The 17,712-nt window shown below is 37.4% G+C and overlaps 1 protein-coding gene across 12 annotated transcripts in view; it reads right to left on the bottom strand.

Moving 5' to 3' along the window:
• The window catches only part of AKAP9 (A-kinase anchoring protein 9), a 205,618-nt gene that overhangs the window by 43,823 nt on the left and 144,083 nt on the right, over positions 1-17,712 (bottom strand). For 8 of the 12 annotated variants that reach the window (XM_005282392.3, XM_042857292.2, XM_042857303.2 and 5 more), the window contains 4 exons: positions 13,334-13,496; positions 4,576-4,788; positions 2,282-2,320; positions 777-1,009 (listed from right to left, as the gene is read on the bottom strand). In XM_005282392.3, coding sequence (XP_005282449.2) covers positions 777-1,009; positions 2,282-2,320; positions 4,576-4,788; positions 13,334-13,496 — 648 coding nt within the window. Of the gene's footprint in view, positions 1-776; positions 1,010-2,281; positions 2,321-4,575; positions 4,789-13,333; positions 13,497-15,931; positions 16,809-17,712 lie in introns of those variants that run through there. The other 4 variants (XM_042857293.2, XM_008169441.3, XM_065583060.1 and 1 more) reach the window with 2 other exon arrangements.

Raw genomic sequence — 17,712 nt, 5'->3', positions numbered from 1 at the left:
TGTAATACAAGCTGGGGTGGAGTTTGAACAGAAGCTTGCAGAAGGGCACTCCAGTGGCAGCCTCGTAGCCAGGGAAGGTCAGGCATGGTGAGTGGAAGGAAGGGTAGCTGCAGCTGCAAACAGGGAAAGATCAGATAGTGTGCATACTGAGTGGTCAGGTAGGACGTGCAACCTGGTAGAAGGGAAGGGTTCACCTGCAACTGCTGTAAGGGGATGAGACAGATGGACTGGGTGTGGTTGGAGAGGCTGTCAGGGAAACTTACGTGTAGTCCAAACCATGAAAAGGATGGAATTTTCAAAGGAGCCTAAGAGAGCTTACCACCCACTCTCCTGAAGTTCAATGTGAGTGTGATATTTAAATCCCTTAGGCTCCTTTGAAAATCCCATCCTGAACTTTTATAAACTGGAAAACACAGTATACCTTGCCATACACAAAGCCAATTTAAACATTCATTTTTTCTTACTCATTTTAGAGATTTTTAGATTTGTAAGTTTAGAAATATTAATTTTTTTTTAAATTAAACTTTGCAACCAAATTATATTTCAAAATACATTGGGAATATTCTAAATGTAGTGATCTCAACTTTTAAAGCACAGTGTTAATGGCATCTCTAAACTTGACACCACTCTGCAAGTCCAGTCATATCTATTTTTTCATTTTAGTTCAAAGTCTTAAAGAAATAGCATTTCTTGCAGTTGAGAGAAGTCTCTCCACCTGTTTGGCCCACCTGAAGCATAAACAAACATTTTCTGTCTTTTGCTTTTTCAATACTTACATCCAGAAATTTTCTTGTTTTCTCAAGCTGCTTCTCCAAAGCCTGGTTTTGCTGTCTTAGATCTGTCAGTTCTGCATTTTTTTCTTGCTCTAACTCTATAAACCGGTTGACCTGCTCCTCCACGTCTGTTTCCAGGGCCTTCACTTGTTTCTGGAGGTCATCGTACTCTTTTTCAGCTTGACGCTGTACTTCTATTTTTTCCTTCATTAGCTTTTCTGTCTCCTCCAGTAATTCTGTTTTTAAATAAAGGAACCATATTGCTTTTAGATATGCGTAGTTAATTACTTTATCACTGCAAAACCACTCCCCAAGACTGCATATCCATGCTATACCCAAATAAAGGATGTGAACAGGTTTGGGTTTTATTAATTTTTTTTTAAAATGTGGTATTTTCTATTTTTCTATAAAAAATTATCATGATACCACAAAACCCATACAAATCCCAGACGAAATGGCTAAAATGCTATCATCTTGCTTCACAAGATGCTTTACAAGATTATTAATAGCACAGCTTTATCATGTCACTTTATTGTTCATATTAATCTAAAGATGTCTGTACAAATGGTACAATATAGGAAATGCATCAGTTCTGTTTACAACTGAGGAAGGTGCACAGCTTTATAACAAGGCACGGAAAACCCAATCATCTTCTCATCCTGTAGCAGTTTAATCCATTCCAAATTTATTTTTTTTCACATGATGCATATACAACATGTGAAGGGAAATACTGCAGAACTTGACCTGGTGAGGTGAGATAGAGAGGGAAATTACTTACTTGTAATTGGAGTTTTCAGAAGGCCTGTATAGATCCCCAGTTTTTGGTTTTGTGTCCTCAGGAGAGGACTGGGAAGCATATATGATAAATCTTAGGACCACTCTGATGAGACATTAAAGGCATGTACTTCAAAGGGTCATATCACCTAGCCTTATCCATCCCTTGAGATAAGACCGAAGACTAGGGATCTATAAAGTGCAATTATCTTTGGAGAATCTTCACAAACATGATTGATACTTAGGTATATGAAAAGAGAACCACCAGATATATACAATTTCTTTTTACTACACGATAGAGATCCTTTGGATACCATCATCTTACATAAATTTTTACAAACAATTCTTGTTTTGTTAGGTAAACATTACATGTCAATATAAAACAATATCCAGCAAAATTATTATGTTAATTATATTTACAAGTTAACAGTAATCAAAAGGCTATTAAAAACCCCTTCCAAGACAGCACAAAATCTTAAAATTCATATGTGAATAAGATGATGGTTATTAATGAATCTGCTTATTAAATCTGTTAATACATTGTGCTTAGAAATTATAAGAAATGTTATTAAAAAGAAAAACTGTGAGTGTGAAATATAACATCAAAGCTGGCAGCCAGTAAGAGTTACAGTAATGTCAGAAAGCTGAAAGCTCTAAAGTTCTTGATTAATAAATGTCAGTAAGTGTAAGTCTGCCACCCAGTTAAAGATCAGCCATGCAATATACAAACACACCTGCTTGGGAAGCTGCATCGACTGCAGCATCTACTATGCCTAGGAGAACCGGAAAAAAAACAACAAAAAACAAGAAGCAAAGTAATTCACATGCCAGCTACAGTTTTCTCATTATTCAATTATGTAAGAGAAAATGAAGCTGAAGACAGAATGCTGTGTTTAAAGACGTAGTTATTGTGATAACTTAAGGAATGTGCTTGGTTATTCTGGGAAGTATGACATAGCTGTGTATTTTTTGTCCACAAGTTTAAAGTGAACATGAAAAAAATTTTAACTATTTTCAAGTTATTTTGTAAGGTACACAAAACAACCAAAAATTGTACACAAGGATTCCTCTACTGTAACACAAGAATGAACAGACTACTATTAAAAAATTGTTCATTATGTAAACGTGGATACTTGAGATTGCAAATATACAATGGGATTAAAATCTATAATTTAACAATAAAGCTTTAACAATGTTTTGAATAAATGTACAAAAAATCTTGAAGATAATTTACTATTCCAATTATCAAACCTCCCAGACATTATATAAAATGCTAACATTTCACAGGCCATTTATAGCATAGGAATGATCAAGATAGCACTGTTTAAATACCATTGCCCTAACTTTTTCTCCTCAACAAATATTAATTCACAGACCTTTAGTTCCTTGTTGAAGGAAAGATTTAAAAATGCATTTACTTTATGAAGTTAAACATCTCTTGAGGTTGACTAGGAGTCACCTGACAGAGGACTGGAGGGTTATAAAGAGCAGGAGCTGTTCTATGTCCTCTCTCTTTAGCCCTTTTCACCAGCTTAAGATGAGGGGAGCTGTTGCAAGAGAGAGATGAGGCAACAGGGGGAGGAAGACCCTGTCTACCTCAGCTCAGAGGGTTTCCCCGAAGACCCCCAAAGGAAGGGTGAGCAAAAGTGAGGGAAAACACATATAGTAGAACCTCAGAGTTACGAACACCAAGTTATGAACTGACCGGTCAACCATACACCTCATATGGAACTGGAAGTACGCAATCAGGCAGCAGCAGAGACCAAAAAAAAAAAAAAACAACGCAAATACACTGCAGTACTGTATTAAACTACTATAAAAATAAAGGGAAAGTTTTAAAAATGTTTTTGACAAGGTAAGGAAATTGTTTCTGTGCTTGTTTAATTTAAATTAAGATGGTTAAAAGCAGCATTTTTCTTCTGCATCATAAAGTTTCTAAGCTGAATGAAGTAAATATTCAGTTGTAAACATTTGAAAGAACAACCATAACGAGTTGTTCAGTTACAAACATTTTAGAGTTATGAACAACCTCAGAGGTGTTCATAACTCTGAGGTTCTACTGTGTAGGGTTACTTACTTCTGTATATTTCTTGTGTGATTAAATCTAGAACAATAATGTGTTAAAATCTGTGCAAAGTAGGTGTGTGTTTTGTATGCTACAACATTTCCTCTGAGAAAGTCAAACTGCAACCCAGAAGGCTCACACTTTTGAGGGGATTTTGGCAAGGACGTGTTTAAGCTACAAGGGGAGTCTGAGGAGTCAGCATTGGTTCCAGGTGCTAGGCAGCTGGGACATGTGGTCATAGCTCTCTGAAGGAAGTGTTAGGCGAGGGTCTGCATTTCGAGAGTGTAACTAGGGACCCCAAGATTGGGACAGTGCCTGGCCTCTGTTCAGACTCCGGAGGCTTAAAATACCTGGGAATCCAGTTTCTGGATTTCCCATTAATAGAGTCTGCTATGCCACCCTGCAGAGGGAGCTCAACAGGATCTGTGACATCATCTGTTACATTCTTTCCTAATAGTGAGTCCCTGAAAGTGGAGTTTGGGGAGGGAAGAACACACTTTTCTCAGTGTCTAATCATGTGTGAACTTGTGTGACTACTTCAATCATGTGTGCTTAAGTAGAGTGTCTTGTGCAAACAGTGGTAACTGATCTAACTGTACTAGGAAGGAACAGAGTTAAGCCAATATTTTTAAAGTTGGGTGTCTAAAGTCAGCAGCTAAGTCCAAATTTGGTCACCTAAAAGTGTCCTAATTTTTAGAGATGCTGAGCAACGAAATTTCTCACTGACTTTATTGGCAGCTGTGGTCGCTCACACTTCTGAAAATCAGGGTACTTGTTTAGTTGCCTAAATATGAATTTTTGTGGTCAAATTAGACACCCACGTATGAAACTGTTGGCCTTATTGCATTGTTCTATGAATGATACTAAAAAAGAAAAAAAGTTAGTTAAGACTTCTGAAATTTACTAAAGATGGAGTAGGAAAATATGAGAGAACCTCACAGAAAGATTGGGTAAAATACATACGTTGCTCTACTGGTCCTGCATCTGCTTTCATGGCATCCTTCTGTCTGGAGAGTAGCTCCTTTTCCTCCTGAATCTGCTGTCTTTCAGCCTCTAGTTCCTGCAATTTGTTACCTGTACATAGTAGCTCTTGCTCAAGATGGTCTATTATATCTGTTTTTTCCTGGATTTGTTTTTCCAGAAATGCTCTTTCATCTGCATAACCATCAATGAGACCTGTTGAGCAAAAATATTAGGTTAATTTAATATGGCAACTTTTGAACTGCAATTTCAGTGCTATGGCAGAATTTCCAGAATTTGGGGCAACATAAAACTTCTAGAAACCTAAAGGTCAGATTAGTATTACCACAATGTTACCATGACAATTGTTGGGTGCCGACAACGTGTTCCGTGCTCTAAGGAACACCGTGTAGACAAGTTCCCCCAACTAGGTTTACAATCCTAAAATCTAGTCCTGAAAAGCCTTGTTCATGTGAGTAAATTCATACTCATGAGAGACTCCCAATGAAGTGAGTGAGACTGGAACACATTTTCCTTGGTATGGAAATCATTCACCTGCTCCTACTTCAAATTCTTCATCAAAACACACTTTTGTCCTACCTATCAGTTCTAAACCACCTTTTGAGGCAACATTCATAAGAACATAAGAATGGCCCTACTGGGTCAGACCAAAGGTCCATCTAGCCCAGTATCCCAGCCAAGGTGCCCCAGAGGGAATGAACAGAACAGGTAATCATCAAGTAATCCATCCCCTGTTGCTCATTCCCAGCTTCTGGCAAACAGAGGCTAGGGACACCATTCCTGCCCATCCTGGCTAATAGCCATTGATGGACCTATCCTCAATAGATTTATCTAGTTCTTTTTTGAACCCTGTAATGGTCTTATACAATTGTATGTGTGGGCACTACTGAGTGAGGAATCTTACTGCTGGTAGAATACCACTAGATAAATACACTATGTGTCTGATTTTCCTTCTTTAGGCTTTACCTTTCAAATCCTTATTCATGTGAGTAATCTAAGAAATTCATATTGAGGAGGGATTTGGAAGAAGAGAGGGTGGATGCCTGTCACACAATTGGTTGGTAGGGCACTCCCAGGGGATGGGAACAGCATAGAATATATAAGGATGAGAGAGGAAAGAGACAAGGGTACGTGGAATAGAAAGCTATGAAGCATGGATAAGGAAGTATCAAGGTTTTTTGTATTCTCATGGGAAGAGTCCCTGCCCCTTGTTGTGATTTAAGGAGAATAGAGAGCATTCAATGAACAATTCTTTATTAATTCTTTCATCACCATCTTTATATCAGGCATAAACCAGAGGACTCTAAAACACTGTTTGCATATGTCTCATAATAGAAGAAGATGTTGAGATGAATCATTTCTTGCTTATTCACTGTAGCTAGCTTTGGGCTCAGAGTTCAATGGAAATTAATCTTGACGCTTCTGACAAAAATCATGTATGCCTTTATTTTAAGTGTCTACAACAGCAGCCTCTCACACTGGTTCATTCAGTAGACCCCTTTGCTAATGAGATAACCTGGATGAATCACTTCCCTTCCTAAATTCACAATCCCTCACTTTCCATGTGGCATCTAAAATGTTTGGATGGCTAATATTTTCATTCTACACACTGCTGGAAAGGGCTCTGTGGAACAGAACTGAGCACTGCTGCACTCTGAACCAATATAGAACCAGTGCCACAACATGGTATTTGCAAAAAGAACAGGAGTACTTGTGGCACCTTAGAGACTAACAAATTTATTAGAGCATAAGCTTTCGTGGGCTACAGCCCACTTCTTCGGATGCATATAGAATGGAACATATATTGAGGAGATATATATATACACACATACAGAGAGCATAAACAGGTGGGAGTTGTCTTACCAACTCTGAGAGGCCAATTAATTAACAGAAAAAAAACTTCTGAAGTGATAATCAAGATAGCCCAGTACAGACAGTTTGATAAGTAGTGTGAGAATACTTACAAGGGGAGATAGATTCAATGTTTGTAATGGCTCATTACATTTTTTTTCTCTTACTTAATTGGCCTCTCAGAGTTGGTAAGACAACTCCCACCTGTTCATGCGCTCTGTATGTGTGTATATATATATCTCCTCAATATATGTTCCATTTTATATGCATCTGAAGAAGTGGGCTGTAGCCCACGAAAGCTTATGCTCTAATAAATTTGTTAGTCTCTAAGGTGCCACAAGTACTCCTGGTTTTTTTGCGGATACAGACTAACACGGCTGCTACTCTGAAACATGGTATTTGGGAGTGATGTGCTACCAGAGGTGCCATTTTTCAGAAGACACTTAAAACTGAGGTCCCAGCCATACTAAAATGAGAACAGGATCAGGCCCTTCAGTAGCAAGATTGGCACTTGGCACTTTTCATGAGACAAGTCTCCTACCTAAATTCCAAGTTCAGCGATTCCATTCTATTATTGCTATATTTCCTCTACAGCTTCACTTCTTGTGCTAAACTGATATGTAATGATACACAGTGGACCAACAGAGTTGCTGTATTTAAGCTCTGACATGGCTGCCTTTTAGTCAGGGATGACATAATCCCTCTGTTTATCATTATTATTAGATATTTATAGGACTAACTCCCAGAAGTCCCAATCAGGACCAGGGCCCAACAGTACCAGAGTGCTGTATCAAGCACATACATACGTACAATCCCAGGCCAGAAGAGTTTTATTTTTAATGTGCATTAAGCAGAGTTCTTACAGTTACCTTTTTAAAGTAGGCATTATAAAAATAATGTTCTCATTCTGTCAATAGATGCTTTTACTCAACTTTTTCAAAGGTTTATTAATTGATTAGATTGCCAAAAGATTGTTCATTTTTCAAGATTAATTCCCAGTTTAAAGAATAGCTCCCACAAATCACACTGGTTCAGATTTGTATAACTGAAAATTGTTCCAAATGTACAAGTTATTGATTTATGAATTCCTAGATTAGCACATGATGCACCTATGCAACAAATTACTATACAAGCTTCAGTAAGTTCACTTTACATATAGATATATATGTACTTTACCATAATTGCAAGTTATAAATTTAACCATAACCACTCCTTTAGAGTGTTCTGAATAAGGATATTTGACAAATTAGGCAGTTAAGGGCATACAGGATATGCAAAATAAAGTGTTTGGGACAGGAACGATCATTTTGTTCTGTTTGTACAGCACCTAGCATAATGGGGTCCTGGGCTATGAGCTAAGTTCCCTCTAAGCTGCGTGGCCACACAGCAGGCTATCAAGTGTCATGCAGGCAGGGAGAGGCGCCCCTCCCCAGGCCCGGCCCAGCCGAAGCTGGGGAGAGGTATCCTTCCCCCAGCCCAGAGCTGATGTGGCGAGAAAGGGCTGGGGGGAGTCCTCTCTCCCTGGGGCAGCCTGAACCCCAAACCCCTCATCCCCATCCCCATCCCAGAGCCCTCATCCCCCCCCCCACCCGAATCCTCTGCCCCAGCTCTGAGCCCCCTCCAGCATCCCAAACCCTTCATCCCTGGTCCCACTCCAGAGCCTGCACCCACAGCCAGAGTCTGCACCCCTGCCCCAGTCCTGAGTCCCCTCCCACACTCCGCACCCTTCGGCCCCACCCTCGCCACATATCACCTCCATATTGGTTCATATAACAAAATTCATTCTGCACACGGGCATAAAAAAATAGAGGAAGCACTGTGAGTAGGTCTCCTAGGCGCTACAGTAATAAAAAATAATAATAAATAATAATATCTGTTTGCTGCAGAAATAAAAACAACCACCAATGTCCCAAGAGAAGTATTATCTTTCCATTGTTTATTATTGTCTTTCTTGCTCTCTACTTCTTACCACTGCCCTGGTGTTTTTTTCATTATCTTAATATGATTGAGATATAAATACCTAGGGGCAGTTACCTTGTCATTTTATTTGCCTATAAAGCATCAGGCATACTAATAGTGCAACAGAAACACAAAATAGGTGAGTCCAGATCCCCAACTAATGCAGACATGTTTTAACACTGCTGGTCTGTGATCTCCCTCTGGATGCACCATAGGTCAGAAGAGGGGATACAACTTTATACTGTAGTAATAAATATTCTGCTGTGATTCTTATACAATTAAAACTTTAGTAGCTTTCATGTAACAACTGACGTTGAGCTCCTGCCAGTGCAAGATGTTTAAGTGCAAGGTGGCATAGTTGAGACAGGATCATTCACTTCAAATTTGTTAATGTTCAAGGAAATACTTTTACATAAGAATGGCCAATAGTTCATCTAGCCCAGTATACTGTCTTCCAACAATGGCCAATGCCAGATGTTTCAAAGGGATGAAAAGAACAGGGCAACTATTGAGTCACCATCCCCTGTCATCCAGTCCCAGCTTCTCGCAGTCAGAGGTTTAGGGATGCCAAAACCATGGGGGGCCAGAGGGGTTCATCCCTGACCATCTTGGCTAATATTCATTGATGGAACTATCCTCCATGAACTTATCTAATTCTTTTTTGAACCCAGTTATACTTTAGGCCTTTACAACATCACTTGGCAACGAGGTCCATAGGTTGACTGTGCATTGTGTGAAGAAGTACTTCCTTATGTTTGTTTTAAACATGCTGCCTATTAATTTCATTGGGTGACCCTTGCTTCTTGTGTTATGTGAAGGAATAAATAACATTTCCCTATTCATTTTTTCCACATCATTCATGATTTTATAGACCTTTGCCATGTCCCTCTCTTAGACATCTCTTTTCTAAGATTAACACTCCCAGTCTTTAATCTTTCTTTGTATGGAAGCTGTTCCATACCGCTAAATATTTTTGTTGCCCTTTTCTGTACCTTTTCCAATTCTAATGTATCTTTTTTGAGATGAGGCAACCAGAACTGCATGCAGTATTCAAGTATCAGGGGGTAGCCGTGTTAGTTTGTATCCACAAAAACAACAAGGAGTCCGGTGGCACCTTAAAGACTAGCAGATTTATTTGGGCATAAGCTTTCGTGGGTAAAAAACCCACTTCTTCAGATGCATACTTCAGATGCAGTATTCAAGACACTTATCAACACTGAATTTCATCTGCCATTTTGTTGCCCAATCACACCCAGTTTTGTGAGATTCTTTTATAACTCTGCTTTGGACTTAACTATCTTGACTAATTTTGTATCATCTGCAAATGTTGAGACCTAGCTGTTTATCCCCTTTTCCAGATTATTTATGAATATGTGGAGCAGCACTGATCCCAGTACAGATCCTTGGGGGAACCTGTTATTTACCTCTTTCACTGTGAAAAGTGACCATTTATTCCTACTGTTTGTTTCTTATCTTTCAGCCAGTTACTGATCTATGAGAAGACCTTCCCTCTTATCCCATGACCACTTACTTTGCTTAAGAGTCTTTGGTGAGGGACCTTGTCAAAGGCTTTCTGTAAGTCCAAGTACACTATACCCATCACCCTTGTCCACATGCTTGTTGCTGCCCTCAAAGAATTTTAGTAGATTGGTGAGGCATGCCTTCCCTTTACAAAAGCTATGTTGACTCTTCCCCAACATATCGTGTACATCTATGTGTCTGATAATTCTGTTCTTTACTATTGTTCCACTGATTTGACTGGTACTGAAGTTAGGCTTACTGGCTTGTAATTGCCAATTTTTAAACCAGAGTGTTCCACTAATATTTTTTTTAAATTAACTCAGTCTGTGAATTGATACAGGAGCCACAAAATTAGACCAGGATGTATATATACGAGTTACTACCTCTTAGTGAAAGCTGAGGACCTTGTATAAAGATTTATGATACAAACTACAATAATACTAGTAAAGAGCTCTGTGTAAGCTCAAAAGCTTGTCTCCCTCACCAGTAAAAGTTGGTCCAATAAAAGGTATTACCTCACTCACCTGTTCCCTATAATACTAGTAAGTCAGATACCAATTTAGCAAAGCCATTAAGCAAAAAGTCATTGGTGGATCTGGGCAAAATATATAGAGTTGAGAAGAACAGATTTGTTCTTTTAATTTAATTTTTGCGTGTGTTTTAGTTATTATTTATTATTTATTTTACTTTATTATTTTAGTTTTGAAATCTAGCATTTCTTTTCTACCTTCAAATTCTCTTCTGCTGCAGAATTGGTACTGTCTAAATAAGAAGGAAGTTCTCTCTAAAACCAGCATTGGCAAAACTCAGTGGATTGACAAACATCTTTCATCTCAGAAATGACCGAATACCTATGACTTCTGTAATGAGTGTAGATTACACTCTCCTGGGACCTACCCAAGAAATCCTAGTCAGATAACATAATATACTTTAGCTTATCAGAGAGCATTATACCACTCACTCCAATGAGCAGAAAGGTAGATTTTACATCAAATTCTTGCTGTACTTTTGTGTATTGTTTTATTTAAAGAAAATACAGCAAAAAAAAAAAAGTGTATAATTTGGAAATTTGCTAATTCTAGTGTTTCATACCAAAAGATGAAAAATGCAAACAGGTTTGATTAACTAATGAGAGTTATAAAATACCCGGTGTCTACCAGCACCGTGAAGCATGCTCCTAACTGCAGTGCTATACATACCCTGACAAGTGCGGCACAGAGAGTTAAGCTGGCTTCTCTGCATCTCACATGTCATCACTAGTAATAAAGGTTTTCCAGGACAAATTCTGCTTTCAGTTATACCTTTGAAAACTCATTATCTTCAGATTAACCTCTCAGTGACAACTGTGTAACTGCCATTTGTAAATCTAAATAGGTGGAACTGATTGGACCTTAATCATAGAAATGTGTTATTACTCAAGAACAGAATCCAGCTCTCCCTCTTTTAGCTGTGGTGGCACTCCAGTGCTATCAGGAATAAAAGCAGTAAAAGCACATTCTTCTCATTAAAGTAAGCCACTCTAAGTACGAACAAAAATAATGAGAGGAAGTTCTATGTTTTATTACATTCATGTGAAACTAAACTGATGCTTGTTAAGTCTTGCCTATTCAAAATGGAACAAGACACTTTTTTCTTAGGACAATAATACATACCCTAACTGTTATAAAACCTGGGACAGTATTGAAGAATGGTATACTTTATTTTATTCAAAGTTATTGTAATTTAGTTTGCAGTGGTCTTTAACCTGATACATAACCTATACTTTAAATTATTCAAAATACAGAAGTAAAACCTAGAATGTGTAAGACTCATTATTGTCAATGGCTACAACTGGGCTATTTTAAAGCTATATTTACAGAATTTGTTTTTCTTAACTGAGGCTACTTTTAAGAGCTTCACAACTGTGAACATTTTACTAATGGTAGAAACTACCTATTTCTAACGGTAGGAACTGCCTGTCTGCATCTTTTCGCCCTTGTATGACTATCAGGAAATTAAGATTTTAAAGCAACTTGTACTCCGTATTTCCTTTTTAAATTAACTCTACTATTGAAACATATTTGACACATGCTGTTTTCAGTATATTGTATTGAAAAAACATGTGGCTTTGCATCCATAGCAGTAGTTTCCATTTAGCATCAATTGCCACAGCAGGTTTCAGAAGAATAACCTCTCATGACATAGTGTAAATATAGACAATGACTTTATTAATGCTGTGAACCCCCAACTCCAACCTTGCAGGATCACATAAGCGGATCAGTTGATCATTTGATGTAGGTTAATGATATTTATTCCAATTATTATACAAAAATTGGAAAACATACAATTTATTAAAGCTAATTTAGATAAAAGAACCTTTTACAGGACCTGTGAAATCTGCTAATCAGTTCTGAGTTCACTATCAATGTCCCAGAATGAATGATTCCAGGACATCACAGAAAATGCAAACCTTTGCAGTTGCATAAAACTGGTTTATATAAAACTGGTTTAGATCAGGTAAGTTGCTTCCCCCACAACCCAGGCACGGCATTTTTCTCCATTTCCTTTGTAGAGAACAACACCTGCAGCATACCTAAAACAAGTCACCAAAAGTCATGGGTGCTACAAAGTGTTTTTTAGCACCATAGTCTAGTGAAAGGCATTCACTACATATTTGTGTGTGTGGCTCAATTTTCAGGTTTCCCTTCTAGATTAAGAGATTTTTGGTTAACAGATTTTAAGATAAGAGGGGACTATCATGATCATCTAGTTTAGGTTACATTAATGTAAAATTAAAAAACTGGGCTGGCCTCGGCGGACTAATTGCACAACCAGATGTTGGAATCAGAGTTCTAATACTCAGTCTCTTGGTTTCTCAGGTCACTACGGGCTAGGAGCACTTAGGAAACAGTGTATTCATCGTTGGCAAGGAAAAACCATGGGTTGGGGAAGGGATAGATGAGAAATTGGGGTGGGAGTGAACTATGAGGATCCCTCCAAAATGAAAAGTTAGTATTGTCTCCTTAACCTTCCTGACAATGCATGAAGTTAGTTTATATGCCTTTTCTTCCCTTCTTTCTCTATCTCTCCTTATGTATCACACTATGGCTGTGTTTTTGCTTCATTTTATTTCCAGTCTTCTTACTTTCAATCGTTTTCTTTTTCTCTCTAGTTGTACTTCCTACCTCTACTGTTGGGGAAAAAAGGATAATTTAGCCAAAACTATCCAAAATTTGATGGTGATCTAAAATGTTCATTGCCAAATAAATTGATCTAATTTGCAATGTGTTTAGCTATTTTATAAAAGTAGATTTCTAAATAGAAAAGAAATAAAATTATTGTAGCTACAAAATTTGGCCATGTACTATCAAAAGTGAACGGATATGTCTACGTTTTCAAATTCAGCAATATATCAATGGGAAAAGCTCACCCTCTGCTTTGCTGAGCTCCAATGCCAGCTGCTCTCTGGCTTTGACCTCTTCATTGAGTCGCTCTTGCAATTCTTCCTGGCATTTGAAAAATTCAGTGGCCTCCTGCTGCTTTTTGAAGGATTCTCGCATAAGTTCTGTCTGTGAAATTTTAGCATGTTCCAGCTACAGCAGGAGAAAGTAACAAATATTAGCCATTCATGAGAATTTTAAATAAAAACACCTACTCTAAGGGTATGTCTACATAGCAAAGAAGCTGGCCCATGCCAGTCGATTTGGGCTCGTGCTCTGAGGCTGTTTCACTGCTGTGCAGACTTCTGGGTTTGGACTGGAGCCCGGGCTCTATGACCCTGCAAGGTTGGAGGGTCCCAGGGCTCAGGTTCCAGCCCAAGACAGGAGGTTACATAGCAATGAAACAGCCCCACAGCTCAAGCCCAGCGAGCCCAATTCGGCTGGCATGGGCCAGATGCAGTTTTTTCTTGGCTGTGTAGACATGCCCTCTATCTTTCATGTAAAATTATTAACTGTTTTGGCTGATTATTAGCCTGATAAAAAGACACACTAACTTCAACGGATATTGGATCAGATATTCAATGCATATGCACTGACATACTACAATATGAAGTCCCACACAACAAGAAGATCTAAGCAAATACAGACAAATGTTCAGTACAGTGTATTGTAGGAGTCACATGACAATCCATGTCTATGTGCCAAAACGTGAAACTTCCTGGTTTATGTCAGTTTATACCAGACTCACCTTTATTTAAACAAAATGGGTTTTGCATTTAATATGTGTAGGAGTATACTGTCACTAACCACATCCTTAGTATGCTTAAGAAGCACCATACAAACTCTATGGCATTTCTGAACAGATTTTTAGGTGAGCAGCTTTCCTTTCTTCTTCCATGCATATGTGTAAGTAGACACACAAGGAAAATGTGAACTTTGAGAATATTAAAATTTTCAATTAATGAGGCAGTAAAGCAATGTTTGTTTCAACAGTTCCTTATTGACATTGTAATGGCTTTTTAATCTATGTCTTTTCATGGTCCTCAAGTTACAGAATGACACAACAAATGTTTGCTTAACTTCAGAAAAGTAAAGAACTCACACCCTTGATTTTATATTATAAGTCTTGGCAGATTTCTATAAGTATGGTCACTTCTGTGTTTTACAAGTCTGTTCTGTGAAATGGAGGCTACTTCACCAAATTCTTCAAAAATAAGAGCTGTTTATTTTTCACTAACTCCAGCTAGGCTAATTAGTAAAATTAAGGATACTGAATCGCTCAAACTAAACTGTCTTACTAAAATGCAAACTGAAGACTTTACTGATTTTAAAAAATGAGTTGGGAAAATTTTATAATAATTTCATACCAATTTGTCTACTTATCCATAAAAATGGCTGTTCAAAATTAAATTTCTAACTAGAAAACATCTAATCACTAATATTTCCTCTTTTAACATTAATGAATTTAAACAATCCTTTGAAAGCAGTGCAATGCTTTAAAAGTGTGCATGGCTTCTAAAACAGATTGTACTGACTTTTAAAGGGACATCATCTACTTGAAACAAAGTTTATTCAAAAATAAATTTAAAAGAAGGGACAGGTACTAGAGGTGCCCAGGAATCTCTCTACTAATTTGTTGTGGTTTTACAAACACATTATACTATTTTAAGTTTTTATATCCTAGAATGCTGTACGAAACACCCATGCAAACAAAAGGGGAAACTAAATAACAAAACTTGCTATACAGAGTAAAAAGTGAAACTGACTTAGGGCTTGTCTACAAGGAGATATTCAGGAAATCCGAATTAACTAATTTCCAAACTGAATTAAACTAAACTGAAATAAAGCCAGTTTAATTTTGAATGAGAGGGTCTAAACAGGGATTTAATGCAGTTTAACCAATCAATTTTTAATTCACACCTTTAGTTAATTTGGATTAACTTTCCTAGTTTAGACAAGCCCTTAAACAAAGTGCTATCAAATGCACACATTAAAACTGAAAAATAAAAGATTTTTTCTCTCTAATCCCTTTAAATTGTAAAGAAGTTAGGTGTTACTTGTAATAAGCATAGAGAAAAAAATCAGACAGAAATGTGTTTTTTAAGTTGACAATATCCTTTTCATAAAACCATTAGAATTATGCCATTTAAAATGTACTAGTGCTATTAAATTTAAGATATGTATATTACGGCTTAGAAAATGAAACCTACAGGAGTGGTTTTATTACATTACACTACATTTTCACACACATAAAAGAACCAAAACTCAGAGAAAATCTCTTTGTTACTGGTCTAAGCAATAAGCACTGCTAAAATACATGCATAAGAACACATGAAATACTCTACCTTTGTATCTTTTCATAAAACAAACTTAACACCCAATACAGTTACAGTTTGTAGCCCTAATAATTTTATAATTAAGACTTATCACTGCCTGTTAAATCATTAAAATAAAAAATGGACAGCATACATGATTAAAAACAATAGCTTCTATGTTCAAGAGATATATGTTTAATTTATTTCCAAACACACTTTCTTTTAGTTGTAAAGATTAAAAAGTTGAACTTCCTTAAATAATATCATACTTACTGAATATGGAGGTGTGGGCAAGGAGATTTTAGAGACAACTTTTAATATATGCCCATTTTTTTTGTGCCTGTAGTGAAAAATTGAAGTATTTACAACTACAGAGTTATTTTCATCCAAGTGTTCAGTGAAAGGAAAAGGATTTGGTAAAGGCACACGAGATTCAACCTCATAGTTTTCTTCTTCTTGGCCTTCTGATCGCAAGCCATTAAATAAGTTAGATGCCCAGTATGTGCGGTAAGAATCCATTCCAAAAGATGTTGCTGTTGCTCTCTTCTCCTCCGTCACGTGGCTATTTTGCACTGGCTATTTTAGTTGTAGAAATTAGCAATAAAACATCTTACATTTTTGACACTCTGAGGAAATGGCACAGTAGTGCTAGCGACAGTGTGGGAACAATCATTTCACATTCACATGAGTAATCAAGAAGTGCAGGAAGGTCCCAGGTAAACATCAAGCAATAAACGGAATCAACATTTGCAGAAACCAGCTGGATAACTGAGCTTTGCCATTTTTCCAATAAAAAACCCTCCTCTATAATATATTTCACATTAAAGTACAATCTGAATCTTTCAGAAACAGAAAAATGGTAACCGGAGGGAGGTAATTACCAAAGCAAGAAAGTATACTTTCGGTATCAAAGCAGGTATGCTGCAGCAAGCAAGCAATCAGCAGAACCTGCCAGCAACTGTCAATACTTTTAATCTCCACTGGAGCATCAACAAGAAATTTACATATGAAGATATTTGCCTTTATTCTTGTTCCTTGAGTTAATTCAACAGGAAGAGCTGTTTTGAACTCAGTTAATCAAAAAATGCCCTGTCTCACTGAGTAAAAGTTTCCTGTCAATATCTTCCCTGATAAAGAGTTCAGGACAGAGGGAGTGGCTAAATTAGGTACACTGGCAGGTGGAATTTGAATTAATACGCCCACTTATGAAGCTTGCTCAACAGGATTCAAATTCCACAACAGAGCTCTAAGAGAGAGTGTTCAAACAGGTTTAAAATAGCACTTTAAAGATTATGTCAGGTTTCTACCACTCCTTTTAAAAAGTATGCCAATTTGTATGTATAGTACAATTAATTGAGGAAAATGACTTAAGTATCTGCTCTGCTTGTAATTATTTTATTTAGATGTTATTTTCTCATTGATTATTTTGAACATGTCACGTTATTTTTATTATTCATCTCTTCAAACTCTTTTTTTTTGGGCTGCCATTAAAGGTAAAACAGCTGAGTTTACTTTTTTAATGTTCAGACACAGAATATTTAATAAATTATTAAGAAACTTCTTGCAACATTAAGAAACTCCCTACAACTCCTCTGTTTCTGTTACCAATTACATGTAACTGAATTAGCAGACATCGGGGTCACATCACCCGATATGCTTGTTATTCCCAAGTAGAGAAACATTATCTGGTGAGTGGTTGGGAAATGGGGCCACAATTTATATTAGATACTACAGAAAAATGTGTAAACAATGCATATATTCATTTATTTTTTATCAGAGGTCTCATTAACAGGGATAAATCCACACCCCTGAGTGATGCAGTTACACTGACCTAACCCCTGGTGTAGACAGTGCTATGTCAATGGGAGGGCTACTCCCGTCAACATAGCTACCGCCTCTTGGGGAGGTGGATTAACTATGCCAACGGGAAAAGCTCTCCTGTTGACGTCGTAGCATCTTCACTGAAGCGCTACACTGGTGCAGCTGTGCCGCTGCAGCATTTTAAATGTAGACCTGCCCACTGGTCCTATCTGAGGAGCTTAGGGAGCGAGGGG

The sequence above is a fragment of the Chrysemys picta genome, chromosome 2 (assembly GCF_011386835.1).
Source record: "Chrysemys picta bellii isolate R12L10 chromosome 2, ASM1138683v2, whole genome shotgun sequence".
Taxonomy (NCBI): domain Eukaryota; kingdom Metazoa; phylum Chordata; order Testudines; family Emydidae; genus Chrysemys; species Chrysemys picta.
Note: the sequence above shows the minus strand (reverse complement) of the source record. Positions and strands in the feature narration are given on the sequence as shown.